This window comes from Geospiza fortis, unplaced genomic scaffold (assembly GCF_000277835.1).
Source record: "Geospiza fortis unplaced genomic scaffold, GeoFor_1.0 scaffold31, whole genome shotgun sequence".
Taxonomy (NCBI): domain Eukaryota; kingdom Metazoa; phylum Chordata; class Aves; order Passeriformes; family Thraupidae; genus Geospiza; species Geospiza fortis.
The window spans coordinates 984,360-999,074 of NW_005054483.1; the positions used below are offsets into that span (position 1 = coordinate 984,360).

At 42.7% G+C, this 14,715-nt stretch overlaps 2 protein-coding genes across 7 annotated transcripts in view; both read right to left on the reverse strand.

Annotated features, from left to right (window-relative positions):
- The window catches only part of ADORA2A (adenosine A2a receptor), a 24,876-nt gene extending 24,356 nt beyond the window's left edge, over window positions 1-520 (reverse strand). For all 3 annotated transcript variants that reach the window (XM_031063164.1, XM_014310101.2, XM_031063165.1), the window contains exon 1: window positions 84-520. The gene's annotated coding sequence lies outside the window, so the exon portion shown is untranslated. The remainder of the gene's footprint in view (window positions 1-83) is intronic.
- Window positions 521-7,620: 7,100 nt separating this feature from the next.
- SPECC1L (sperm antigen with calponin homology and coiled-coil domains 1 like) overlaps window positions 7,621-14,715 on the reverse strand; it is a 50,111-nt gene continuing 43,016 nt past the window's right edge. For all 4 annotated transcript variants that reach the window (XM_031063177.1, XM_031063174.1, XM_031063176.1 and 1 more), the window contains one exon: window positions 7,621-14,689. In XM_031063177.1, the coding sequence (XP_030919037.1) occupies window positions 14,600-14,689 (90 nt within the window). In that variant the 3' untranslated portion in view covers window positions 7,621-14,599. The remainder of the gene's footprint in view (window positions 14,690-14,715) is intronic.

Here is a 14,715-nt window from a genome sequence, read left to right on the forward strand (position 1 = left end):
CTTTACCGGGCGGCCGGCGGCGAGCCGGCACCCACACGGAGAGCCCGGAGAGCATCGCGGGCTGCGGGACAGAGGGAACTTACCTGGGAGTCCTGGCGTGTCGTGAGGGACCTGCGAGTGACAGCAGCGCGCTTTGACCGGACTCGATCTGCATACAATGAAAGGAGGAAAGAAAGGAGAGGAGAGGGAAAAGGGAAGGGAAAAGGAGAGGGGAGAGGGCAGAGGGGAGGAGAGGAGAGGAGGGCTTTCTCACTACAATATTTTAAGCATCTACTTCTTTCCAGGCTGGAAAACCCACCCAGCGAGTGGGAGCTGCAGCTGTAGCGCCCAGGGCTGGGTGGCCCCGTGCAGTGCTGAGGGGACACCGGGTCAGGCTGCACACACGGAGCAGCTTCACTCTCCTCTCTGCCCAGCTGCCACCTCTACCCACGGAAAGGAGCCCCGTGCATTGCCACTCGAAGTGTTTAGGAGCTCTCTGCAGAGATACTGACTCTCTGACAGCAGTTTCACACTCCCAGCGGGCAGGCGGCCGTGGATCCCCCAGCACACTCCCCTGGGGCCGCGCCTGTCCCCAGCCAGCTCCTCCGAAGGACTGGGGGACAGCCATGGCTCATCTCGCAGCAATTCTGAAACAGGGGGAGAACCTCTCCAGAATTTGATCCCACTGGTCTTTGTGGGCATCTTCTAAGCTTTTTAAGTCCTATTTTTCAAATTCACCTCTTAGCAAGTAAGTAATCTATGTGTTCTTACTGGGTGGACATTGCAAACAGGAAAAACCACCAGCAGGTCCCAGCCTGTGACAGACCGATCCACCTCGGTGACAGCAGGCCAGGCCCCTCTTGCAGGAACTGCTTGTGTCATGCAGTGAGGTTTTATTCCAGGGTTCCTCACCCCAAAACCATTCCCACGTCGCTGACACCCAGCACTGCCCACCCTGCCTTCCCCAGCAGCAGAGATGCTTTACAACTCCTTGGTGTAACAAGACAGCAGGAAAGAAGGAGCAGAACTGGCACCAGCCCCTCCAGAGCCAACCTCAAAATCTATGAGCATCTCAGCATTAAAAATCCAGCAGTGGCAGCAGCAGCCAGCAGCTGAGCTGCCCTCCCCTCCACTCTTACCCCAGCCAGGAAGGCAGGCTGGTTCATGGGCTGGCTCAGCCAGGCAGCTGGGAACTACAGAGCAGAGTGAGGGCTGCTCCAAACACAATGGGAATCCTCTGGGGAGAAAAAAAAAAAGCAATTTTCCCCCAGGAAGTTACAGAAAAAGCTGGAGTAATTTACCACACAGTAACATGAAATGATTTTAAGGAACACATACACTGACTAGCCAAGTCAAGAGGAAAAACAAAAGTGGGAGATGAGAAAATTAGGAGCCTCATCAAAACATGCTGCATAGATGATAGATTTAGAAATGCCACCTGCCTACATGATGTTTACCAGAGCCTTTTAAAAAATGCTGACACTAGGAATGGAATACTATTCATGTAAGGGCCTCACATCTGCCCTGTACAAGAGGTGGTATTTTCCCACTCCCAGTTGATATTCCATGAAATCTTATGCTGTGCAATTGTTTTTGAACTAGAGGAGCAAGTCAGAATCAGCTGCCTGCCATGCTGTGCTGCATCTGCTCCGTGTTGCTCCTTTCCAGAGCAGTGTTTGCTGTGTTTGTGTTTGCTGTTTGTGAGGCACAGGTTGCCTCACTCTTTGGCCCAGATCCTCAAAGCCATCCAAATTACTCTCTCCCACAGAAATCAATGAAAGCTGGAAATCAAAATACTTTTAAGGAGCAGGATGCAGTTTCTAAATATGATTTTGTTCCTGAATACATTAAATATAGCTGTTGCAGTCAATCCTCTTCACCGAACTGCCAGACTGGTTTATCCCAACCACCCCATCCTCAATATATCACCTTACAAGTTTCCCAAGTCACAAACATTGATCACCATACCTTTGAAGGACCCCAGAAATGCATCATTGGGTGCTTCTTTTCCCAGCTGCAACTCTTTGATTTTTTGCTAACCAATTTTAAGAGTATTTGATGTAGACTACATAGATTTTCTTTTAAATCAGCAAGTTATAAAAAATCCAAAAGAAATGTCCAAGTACCTTCCCAGGACTGGCTGATAATGGCTCCCTGACCAGCTTCTAAAGCTTCTTAGGAATTACTTTCCTTCTATAAAAAGTGCTCTGATCCCAGAAGAACTGGTTCCTTCCCTCACTGGCCATTCCAGTTTGGATGGCATATCTGATCCTCATTGCCACCTATTGATTTTATCTGTGCAGGGGGGAACTCTGCAGTGATCCAAGATGTTAAAATCAGTATTAACACCTCCCAGAGCAACGGGGCCAGACCCTCTATGGCTCCTGCATGCTCATTTCTCACTTCTGCACAAGTAACTGTGTTTATAATGAGCAGCTGCTGTTTTATGTCCTATTCAGCAGTTGGATAGGATAACTTCCATTACTATAATAAGATCTGAATAGATCTGTTACCTCTCTTTTCAAGTAAAAAATGAATTGGTTTTCTCGTGGTTGTATGCCATTGTTCCTGTCAAGTATCAGACCATAATTCTTGTGCATATTCCATGTGCACTGTCCTTACCTCTGGGTAATTCTACTTATGCCCTCCCTTACCAGTGGCCAATGACAGTAAATTGACAGTAAGGGATACAAACAGCTTTTTAATCTTTGTATTTTATAATAAATGCAGGGGTGGCAGCACCAGAGAGTGCAACTTCCCTTGGTCACTCTGGAGAATAACCAGCATTACTGTGAGTGCTGTGCCCAGGCAGTTTGAGAAGGGATGGCATGAAGAGACAGGCTGAAACCTGCTGGAAACAAAACAGCTTCCAGCAGCCCCACAGCCATGGGGGGGCTGCCACACGTTCAGAGCCAGCTCTGAGCTGAAAGGAGTCCAGGGCTGCAAGGACAGGAATTAAATTTTCTGATTCTCCCGTGTGCAGCCAAGATAGGCTCTCTCATTCCTGGAAAGCAGAGCTGCAGTGACATCCTGTTCACTGTCTCACTGAACAAGCCAAACTCCTGAGTTCTGGGCAGCTGAGAAGTGGTGATAAGAATGTTTGCACTCCTCAGATTTAGCAACTCAGCTCAAGCAGTAAACTCTAGAAACCTGTGTAGAACAACCCTTGAAATGCTCACTCCAAAAAGGTGAGAGCAAAATAAATAAAACCCTCATGCCTGCTGAGAAACTCACCCTTCTCTGCTGGCACTGCCCGAGTGACACCTTGGGCACACCAGGGATCCCCTGGAACACAAAACAGACTCACAACCAAACAGCCTGCCACCCTGGGAGGCAGCAAATCGTACCCAGGTACTGAGGCTTCCATGTGGAGGACTGAAAATCATCAGTTTGCCTAGGACAGAATCTGGAAGAATTAATCTTATTTCAATCAGAAAAATTATTGCTGTCTTTACAAAAAGATTAACGATTTATCAGTTCTGAGGCTCTTCTCTGTCATGAAATTTTTCTTTCTAACCAGACTGACTGATTTAATATGTGCAAAATTACATTTAAGGGATGTATATTTTGCCAAGAACATCAAACTGAGTGTTGCATTAGCACACGTGTTCAGTGTTGTTAAACAGGACATCTAAAATGGTGTGTTCTGACTTGTACATATCCCACTCCCACAAATACAGCCTGGATATCCTCAAAAGCAATGAAAGACACCTGTGTTAGTCTAAAAGAAGGGATGAGGGCACAGTTACTCGAGGTCCTTTGGATACACCAGCAAATCCTTCAACATTAAAGACAGATATATATATATATATAAATGCAAACCTGTATGGTTTTTTTGTATATATGTGATTATTTCACACACACTGTTCCACATTAAATATTTGATAGCATTTTTAAAATCAACATTGGGAAAGCTCAATTTTTCTGAAGAGTGTCTTCTTTAACAAAGTTACACACGCAGAGTTGTGCTGGCAATGCCCATGGCTAAAATCGTAATGAAGGACACTCCCGTGTCAGAGACTGAAGCCTTTGGCACCAACTGTTCAATTCCAGTTCAGCTTTTACCAAAGGCTTAAGGAAAAGAAGCTGAAGTCAAGGTAAGGTCTGCCCTCACAGGGAAATGCAAACCATGTCCCCAACACAGTCTGAGTCCAGTCTGGGTCAGGAACAAAGGAAGGATTTTCAGTAATTTCACGTCAGGAGTTGACTACTCTCCATAAAAGACACTGCCCAAACAGACTGTGGCTTTATTCCTCTCAATGCTATCCAGCATGACAGACTATGAGATGGAATTCAATCTAAATTTAAGCACTCTCTGTAAACTATTAATAGAAGAAAAACTGGTAGCATGAATCATCATGTGGGAGCTGCAGAGCAACAGCTAGAATATAACTTACCTTTACACAATAAATGAACTGTTGAATTGAAAGGCCCAGCAGAAGTCACTTGATTCTTCTTCACTTGAACTATTCTCATTTTATTCTGAGGAGCAATGAGAGGGCAACCCTTACTCAACTCTACAAAACACACGTTGTGTACAACCCCATTTTGTCACAACACAAACTGGAGACCAAAAGTGGCTGCTGACCCTGCTCCCCACCACTCCCTGCTAGGGATGAGCATGTGCTGCAAATGTTGGTGCAAAATGACACAACTTGAGAGGTTTATAGAGCTGGGCTCATGTTTTAGCTCCCATTCCAATGCCAGCTGTACCTCTGGCCAGGAGCAGAAGGGCACCAAAGCCTCCTTTGATGTTTTGTCCCTGCCCATACCAGAGTCCAGCTCTATTAATTTCTCAGAGCAGCCGTTTTTAGGGGGTTTTTTTTGCAGCTCCTGAACTGCAAAGCTGCCAATGCAAAGCTGGGATTTTGCAGAGCCAGCCCTGGCTATGCCCAGTGCAGGCTGTGCCCTGGTGCAGCCCATGGACTCTGAGTGTGGCCCCACGGAGACACAGCCTAAACACAGTGGCGTTTTGGTGCTCTGTGGGATATTTATTTTTGAAAAATATGATATTGTCAACAGCTCAGTGAAGTTGTCTCCAGACTGTTATGTCTCCTTCTCAAGTTTCTTTCATTTTTAAGAGCTTAACTTTTAGGCTTCTGGCGTGAGGAAAGAGCCTAAACTGGTTTAAGAAAAGGACATAAACAAGGGAGTGAGCTATGCACAGCACTGGAGAGAAGCACAAATAGTGCCCCACACTATAGAGTCAATGCAGATGGCTAAGAGCAAAAATACTGTGGTGAGACACCACTGCGTCCAACCCCATTTTCACAATGAGATTAAGAAGGTTCCAAAGAACTGAAAATCCTGAAGGACAAAGACCATTTAAGGAAAATCGACATCATATTTTTCAAATAGGGCATTAAATATCCAGAAATTCAGTCCTACAAAAAGGACTAAACAGTGGTGACACAGAGGAAATAGCAGACAAAGGCTAATAAAAGCCTTAACCTGGATTAGAATTAGTGGCACCACTCCCTCATCTGCTTCTTTAAAAATTCATAGACAATGCTTTTTTCTGAACAAAGACTTGCATGGAAGAAGTTTCAACTCAACTCTTCTAATAGAAATGAAACTAATAAAAATATTTAATTAGACACAAATGCTGTTCTGATCTTGAGCTGCCAGGACCAGAGACACTAATTAACCAACCTGCCCATTGAAGGGGCTGGGCTGCAGCAGCAAGCAGGAATTCCCAGAGAAGGCACTGGGGCTTCCTCAATGCCAACACAACTCCCCAAGCAAATTCACAGCAGAATTCACTCAACCCTTAGTAGTGAGGATGAAAAAGAAAACCAGCTTGAGATAGGAGAACATCTCAACATGAAATGCTGGGCTCAAGGAAAGAGAGTGCTGAACAAACACCGCAGACAAAGCACTGAGGGAGGGAGCTGAGAGGGGCACAGAATCCACCTCCCTTTCTGTTGGGTTTTTAAGTTCTTCCAGTAGCTACTGGCTGTAAATAGCTCCCTAAAAGTTTAGAAAGGAGTTAACTTTCAGTGAGAAGGGTCTCCTCTAAAATAATTCTGTGTGGTAACAATGCACATCTTGTGAGCTCCTCTGATCTCTGCCCTTTGTAGAATTCTGCCACAGACATGATTTAATGCAAGTCTCCTCTATCAAAGCAATTGTGAAACCCTTTAGCACAATTTCAGCAGAAGATCTGTATTGCTATCCACAGAATTTAACAATTTCAGCAGAAGGTCTCTGTTGCTAACCTAGTTCCTCCACAGAATGTAACTGCAGAAAACCATGACTCCAATATCAGATTCTGTGATTTAACACAATGGAATATTATATTGCTGTTGCTTCTGAGGTATTTATTTCACTATTCCATATAGCTGCAGCTTTTCATTACAGTTAAGATCTTAAAAATTAATGAACCAATTTTGTTATATTAAACTTAGACACACTTACGGAGCTGGTTTCACGTTTTTAACAAAATTTTTTAGTGACAGCTTGGAAGGCAATCCATGAAAACACTCTGGTGAGGGAATATTATTTCAGTGGATATTGGAAAGGAAAGTTGCAGCCCTTCAGACTGTGCAGACCCTGCAGTTTTAGCATCCCTCAGGCCTGGCCCAGTCCTGCCCTCCAGATGCCCATTGCACATGGACCAGTCCCTCCCATGGAGCTGCCACGTGCTTCCTACAGAAAAGAAGAACATCTATTTTCTGACATTGTACTGCAATATACTTCTGAAACATTTATTTGCAAGAGAAATATTAAAAACCAGGATATAAATCCATTTTAAGAACTAAAATGTTTTCTTAAATCAGGCATGTTCTTAAACCACACCCCTCCAGCAGCTGCAGACACTGCAGGCAGGACTGCAAGGAGTTCTCAGGGAGAATATTTCACCTCAAGAAAGGAGAAACAAGACACTTTCTTGCAGCATAACATTACTGAGACAAAGACTTTTCTGGACTGCTGAACAGTCAGAAAACCCCACACAAAGTATCAAAAAAAAAGTAAAATTAAAATACCTACTCTAGCCAGTGATTTTCAGAACAATATTTACAATAATTAGGAGTTCAATCCAAACCCCTGGATCCAATTTGTTCCAGAACACTTGAAATTAAACCAGCAGTTGTTAATAGTTACCATCCAGGACAATTTGAGACCAAACCAGGTTTAAGGTGTTCCAAGCTTTATTTTCACCTGGAAAAAATTGTGTTTAGGCTTCTGCTTTAAATAGTTTGAATTGTTCTAGAGATTCCCAAGCCCCCAACCTCCCTCCAGCCCAACTCCTTTAGTGACAGAGAGGGGGTAAGTACACAATTGCCTTACTTGGGCTGGGCTAAGTAACATTTAAGTAATTCTAAACCTGCAATGTTATTACAGAAGTTGCCTAAACTGAACATATTCTCTGCAATTTCCTTCTCTAGAACAATACAGGCTAAGCAGATGCCTTAAATATGTCCCTCTTATCTGGGGTATTCACTGTCTTATCACCTAAAACCCTTTGGGGGTAGAGGCTGCTGGTATCCCAAGAGAGAGATGATTTCCAAAAAACTCCTGAGGTTGTGTGCACACAAGGCCTTGGCACACACCCCTCACCCCAGCACTGCTTCCTGCAGCACCAGAGGCAGCCTGAGACCAGCCCCTGCGCAGCCCTGCACCCAAGAAAACAAACACACATTCTCCTATTTGCAACCTTTATTTCATGAATAATTAATGGCAACATTGGCAAATTGAAGGCATACATACTAAATACTCATACAGAATACATCATGGAGAAAGTAAAATGCCCAGGTCTCTAGTGGTCCTTGCAAACTGAAAGCGTATTGGGTCCTCCAAAAGGTTTAGCTTAACACAGGCTTGCTGACTTCTCATGTTCCAATCATGACCAACTTGTGTCTTTCAAACCACAAACAGGGTGAAATACAATTGGAACACTCATTCAGATTTTCCTCAGAGCTGCGTTTCTCAGCTCTAACCAGAAGCAAACAACATGTTTTTTCCTCCTTGCCACTTAAATATCTACACTAATACACCAGCCTAAGTATTCAAGACATAAGCACTTGTTGAAACACGTTCCATGTTACCAGAACCTGCAGGAGCACATATCTGCACACACACATTTACACATGTGGGTACATCTGTACATTTATGCAAAGCCTCTCTCTATGTAAGATATGTGTAAACTATTCAAAAGGGTTCTGGAAAAAAGCAAAGTACTTGCACTTGTCTGGGGGAATTTCTAAACCCATACACAGACTGACACACAGCAGCTGTGCTCCAGGGAAGAGTAAAACCAATACAAATCAGAAAAGCTGGAAGGATGAGAAGAGCTTTTAGAATCACTGGGTTTTAGATCATCTTTAAAGGCCACGGAAAGTGAGCTTTAAATTAGCTGTCTAGGAGATATCATTACTGGCTGCAGTGTCATCTCAAACAAGGTTAGTCCTTATCCAGTATAGTGCTGTGAAGTCAGACTGAGGCATCAATAAAATTCTGTTCTTCCACCAAGTCCAAAATTCATCCCACTTCTGTCAGTTCTGCCTCACACCTGAACTGAAGTACCCTCCAAGAGGAGGAGGATACCAATTAATGCCCTTCTGGGTTTGATCAGGAGAGTTGCCCAGCAGTAAATGGGATCACTGATTTATTTCAGATACTCTGAACAACTCCTGATCATTACTGACCTGAAGTGAACTTACAGTCTGGAGGCAAACTACTCTATGCCTTGTTTAGCAGTGTTATACTTTCTTCCCATTAGATAATATACAGAAAAACCACATTTCTGTTCAAAAAAACCCCTTCAGATACATATAAAAGTGCTACTTATAGACAGAAAAATTAACCTTACAATATACATAAAACCAAAAGTTTCTACCAAACTGAAATGTTTTAAGTTACAAGGAATAATTACTTGAGAATGTTCCATGTATTTGTGCCCTCCAAGATGAACTGATTTCCAAGTAACCATCCTAAAATGAACATATGCAATAATTGGAAACCATTAAAAGCCTCCAGAGAAATTTCAATGATGGAACAAAACAACAAAACAAAAAAAAAAAAAAAAAAAAAAAAGGAGCCCCTTTTCCCTCATTTGTTGAAAGAGCTCAGAATCAAAAATGGACTATTCCATTGTTGCAAGTGCAGTCCACAGTCAGAACAGGTCAGCTGATGAACTGTGGAACTGGGACTGCCAATGGCTCCTGTGCAGCAGGAAATGTCTGCTGGGCTCCCTCACTGCCACATAAATACACCAGTTACATGCAATTAAAATCCTACATGGATCACATGGTGAAAATGCACATCACACATTCCTGTGCTGGGGCAGAGCAGGTTCTAAGCCTTGACCTCCCCAAGCAACTTCCTCATATTCTAGAACTATGCAAAATACAAAAGCCTTAGAAAAGTGCAACAAAACTAGCTTTATGACATTTTTCTTTCCATTTCCATAAATACAATCTCATAAAAATATTATTAAACAGAAGCATACTTCCCAGTGGAGAACTAACAGGCCACATTTCAGCTTTCAGTAAATGATTTTGCCTAAACTGAAAACCCCTGAAAATAGGGGATTAAAATGAAACCAGCTTAATTGCATCAGGCTGCTGTAATATTGTGCCAGAAGTTTACCCTGCTGCTCTGCATCCCCAGCTCCTGCTGGGACTGATGGGAAGCTTACATGCAGCTCTGAGGCAGGCAGTGGCCTTTGGGCAAGGAATATTCCAAGCAAAAGCTAATGTCACTTGGAAGGAAGTCATCTGGTATCCATAGGTTTTACTAAAGCTTCATTGGGAGGAAATAATTCTAATATCCCAGAATGAATTAGCTCAGGAGATCAGGACAGCGGCTTTGTCAAACCAAGCTCAAGGGTGTTGCATCCAAACAACTTTAGGCAAAGTGTAGCAAAAACAGAAAGACAAAAAGACTTGTATCAATTAACAGAAATCAGAACTGTACAAACCTCAACCTTTGAAGTTATTTAGCATTAATTACCCACAGCATACTTGCTACATATTCCAGATGCTGAACATCTTGGGTTAGATAATTATAGAGTGTACTACAAGGCTGATTGTGAAATCAGGGAACACAACAGAAGAACCTTAGATGAAGGAGGGACACAGCAAGCCACACAGTAATTTAAAACCCATCCAGCTCCTCTCCTGTGAAAGCAGGAACACTATTAAAAATACCTTTCTAAATAGGGACAATTGAATGTATTAAGAGCTGTCTGTGTTTTGCCAGCCAACACACACTAACTTGGGAAAGCACAGTGCCATGTCCAGCACTCCTGGCTGACAAAGACACTCTAATAGCCCTTCTCACCAAATAATGCCTCAAACTGGTTAACATTAGCATAAAGAAAGGGATACACTAATGGCAGCTTAAAGGAAGGAGTTGCAGAAATAGAGCTCACAGAACATAAAAACCAAACAGAAATAAATATTTACCAAGTCTAGGGAAGGACCACAAACAAACCATACAGTTAACTCTGTCCATCCATGAACATGACTATTTTAAGGTTCTCTTTCTACACCACCTCAGCATAACTCACAGCAGGCAGAAAGCAGCATGAAGATGCACAGCTGGATTCCTTCCCAGAAGAATTTTGCCCCTTAGGAGCTCCTGCTTGGGGCTGTGTTAGTTGCAAGAGGCAAACAAGAAGTGAAGTCCCCACAGGAGTCACAGGAACACAGTTTAAAGGTGTAACTTTCACTTCAGCCTTTGGAAGGAACTGTCACACACCACCTGAACCCCAGGCAGTGTCCCCAGAGCAGGCACAGGCAGGAAGAAAAACACCCACAAGTTCTCCAAATCTCCAGCTTCCCAAAGAATCTGGGTTAAAACTAGGCTGGAATAAAAGCTGTGTCCTGGGCCAAATCTGTACAGAAACAGAACTGAGTGAAAGTAATCTGGTGATGCAAAAGAACCCAAATGTCTGGAGTGCTGAGACTGAAAAAACAGCTAAAACTTAACAGTGAGCTCAGGAAGAGAAACAAGACTCCAATGTCACAGCTACACCATTGCCAGGGCAGAGCCTCAGCAGCTCACACCACTGCACCATGACAGGAGGGCTCCAGTTCATTTCTCCTCATGCACCTAAAACCAGAGCATCCCCTCTGCCAGGACATGAACTGGAGTCTACACCAATAAATTAAAGCAGAGTTCATTTAGCTCTGAAAAATAAGGGCCTTCTAAGACACGAAAATAGACATTACAGAAAAACACAAACAGTGGAAATATTTCATAAAATTGGAGACAAAAATTATCAGAAACACTACATGTAACTCGAAGAATATATTTTATGCAAAAGACACAAAAATCTACCTTTAAATTGGAATATGCCACAATTATATGCGAAATTCTGGATAAACTAACCACAAACACAAATTTAAAAGTGAAAATTTCACCCAGTTTTTCAGAGGCATGGGAAAAAGACATTTTTGTGAGGGCCAGAGATTCACACTGGAGATACTAAATTAGTGTTTCTATTGAAACAAACAGCCAAATCAAACTGGATTAAACAAAACCAACCAGTGTAACACCTATGGAAGTGTTTCCATCCCCAGGATCCAGAGGATGACACAGCTGTACCTGCACCAGGGGGTCCCACAGCTCCATCTTGCTGCCCACCCTGGCCATAAGTAACCCTGATGTTCCACAGCACAGGCTTTTGCAAGGCACATAGAAAATATAAATGGATGACAACATATTTTCAGTACATTCAGAAATACCTTCTGGATTAAAAGGGAAATAAGTCAGCATAAACTTGCACTTGACATGAGCAAAAAACCAGGCTGTTTCAGGATTAACTATGAACAGAGACAAAACACAACAGTATATTTATTCCACATCCAGAAGGGCTCATGCTATTTTTCCTCTTGAGCAACTGAATGTGGTTTGAACCTTCAGAAAGAGCCACAGTGTGGAGTGCAGCAGGGCATTGTGTTTGCTTTGCTCTTCCATTGCTCCATTCCTTCCAGGGGCAGCACCTGACACGTAAAGGCTCAGACACATCAGGACACAGAAACCTCTTCCTGAAGCCCAGGGCTCCTGGGCTGGATTCACAGAGTTCTATCAGACAGATCACACCAAGAAGAAGTTCACAGAGCTCTGAAGTTCACAACAAGATCCAAATTATAATTACTGCTAGCTTTTCTCTCTCTTCCTTTCTGAAGAGCAGCAGTTCATGTTTTAACAGAAGGGATCTGGCAAACATGATTTCTCCTTTGACAAGTGGTGACACTCTCAGGGTTATTGCAGTTAAGGACTCTGACAACATTCCAGGTAAATGAAGGTGACCATTGGACAGAAAAAAAATCAGCTCAAAGCTCGAATTACCTCACCAAAACAGGTGATGAGTGAATTTAGAACAAGAAATGCTATCCTTTTCATTAGAAAAATATTATTTTTTAACTCTAAGGCAATGAATAAGACAATCATAGATAAGGATATCAGTTCAGAGGACGAACAGAAGGGTTTTAAAACACTGATTGGCAAAATCTGGAATTTAATAATAGGAGATAGAAAGCAAGACAGCACTGAGTATTTCCACTAAGACTATTCTTATTGAAACTAATGAAGTAAAAAAAAAAAAATTTAAGAAATATAGAGGAGAGGAAAATGCATTTCAGACTTTTATTAAAATCTATTAATGAAGATCTTTCACTTGAAACCTCGCTTGTAACAATTGTCTTTAGATTATGCTGGCTCTTCAAATGCACCAATTAATTATCTGAGGGTCTCTACTTCTAGTGCTAAAGAGCTGCAAGAATGTTTGAGACACCACTGCTCTGCAAACTTCTCCAAAGGCCCTCAGCACAGGTTAAGCAGTTATTTTGCAAAGTTCCATAATTCTCACAGGCACATATCAGTGTAAATGTGTACTGTTATACAATGCTAGAGACATGCTGAATTATTACTCTTCACATGGGCTATGTTCTTCAGATGATGGGGTTTTGGATTTGGCAATACTTTTGAGTTAAATCTGTGCTTTTTTACCATGAAGAAGTTTCACAGATGCCAAGCACAGCTGCATTCACTGGGTTAACATCTATGACATTCAAACTGTCCTTAACAGTCGTAAGAGCACCATAGAACAGATTTATTTTCTTTACAATGGAGTTACTGCTGAAAGAGCCTGTGCTTATAAATAGCAGCTGTTACAGAACTCACTGCTCAAGTTGGCTTCTGCTTAATATTAATGAGATGTTCCATGGCTGAACTGCTGGTAAGTGTTCAGAAAAGCAAGAGGCAGAAGCAATGACAGAGTGAAGTCTCCCCTGGATTTGACAAACAAGATTACAACAAAGGGCTCGTGACAAAGGGAGCCACGAAACCATTGGGAGCCATTAACATTCCACAGCAGGCCCTGAAGTGCCAGCACCTATCAACTCAATGATAGCTAAGGCACTTAAACTCTTTTGCCCAAGAGCTGCTAAATGAATTCAGGTACATTTTCAGAAAGAAAAAGAAGTTGAGCAGACTAAAGTTTCTCAATTCCTTCCTTGTGACAGTGAGTCATTTCCACGCAGTATTTGAGACGGCTGGGTGGACACACATTACATCAGTTCCTCCAGTCCTTCCCAGAGAACATCTCACCTCCTGTCACTCAGATGAGGATGTGCAAGACCAAGGAAAAACACACAGAAAACATGGCAAAGCTGGATTTTGAGACAAACTACTTCATTATTACATCTTATGGAGAATATCTTCTCTGCAGAGGAAATGCTGTCCCATTTGCACAGTTCCAGCACAGCCATCCACGATGTGTGCTCGTATTGCTGCAGGGGAAAGCAGCACAGGCAGAGCAGGGAGAGAGCAAGGAACAAGCCAGACAAGGGGTGATCATTGACTCATTGCTGTTATAGTGGAAGCACAGGGACTTTGCACAGATTCCTTGAAGTGTAGTGTACCCTGAAAGCCAGGAGCTGCATGTGCTAGTCTTTACAATCCATAAGATAAAGATGAAAGCCACATCACTGTGACAGAGGTAGGCTTATAATGAAGCTTTAGGATGAAGACTTCTTCTGTGCCAGATTTTTCGAGGTATCAAGAGCACTTTTCCCCTCAATTTGTCATTATGGAATCAAAGCTTGCTTTCCTAGAATATTGTGCACATTTTAAAGGATGGAAAATAGCTGTATAGGCAGTAACTAAGTTACCATTAAGAACTCTACTGTATGGGGCTGCCATATGCTGTGGGTAGAATATTCAGAGTCTGTGAAATCAGGATGCTGCAGAAAGTTCAGTGATATGATGCCATGTTATCCTTTTCCTTCTCAAAGCTTTATCTGTACATTCAGTCTCCTATATGCCAGAGGAAGCATTCATCTCACTCTCCCAGCAAAGAAAGTTTCATGAAGTCTGACTGGCAAGGCAGCACAGAAGTAGTTCAGGCTCTTTAGGCTACATAATTAATCTGAATAGCTTAATAGCTTGGGTTATTCCAAGCACTGTGGCAACAAGTTCTTACTTTTAAACAGTTGTTCCCATGCTTAGTAGCTGAAGCAATCTGAGGCAATCCATGATAGTGTCACTGAAGTTTGAGGGGACTCAAATGTTGCCAGTTTTGAGTGGAATGGGGATTAGTATTTCAGTAAGATTTCCATCTGGTAGCTCACGTTGGTTGTATCCCATGGATCTGCTGAATGATTGGGGTTCAGGTTTCAAAGTATTTGTAAATGGCTGTAACATACAGCATGACATTCTGCCAGTCTGGACGCTCCGTTCGCACCATTTCATTGATGTCCTGTCACAGAAAACACATTGGTCAAA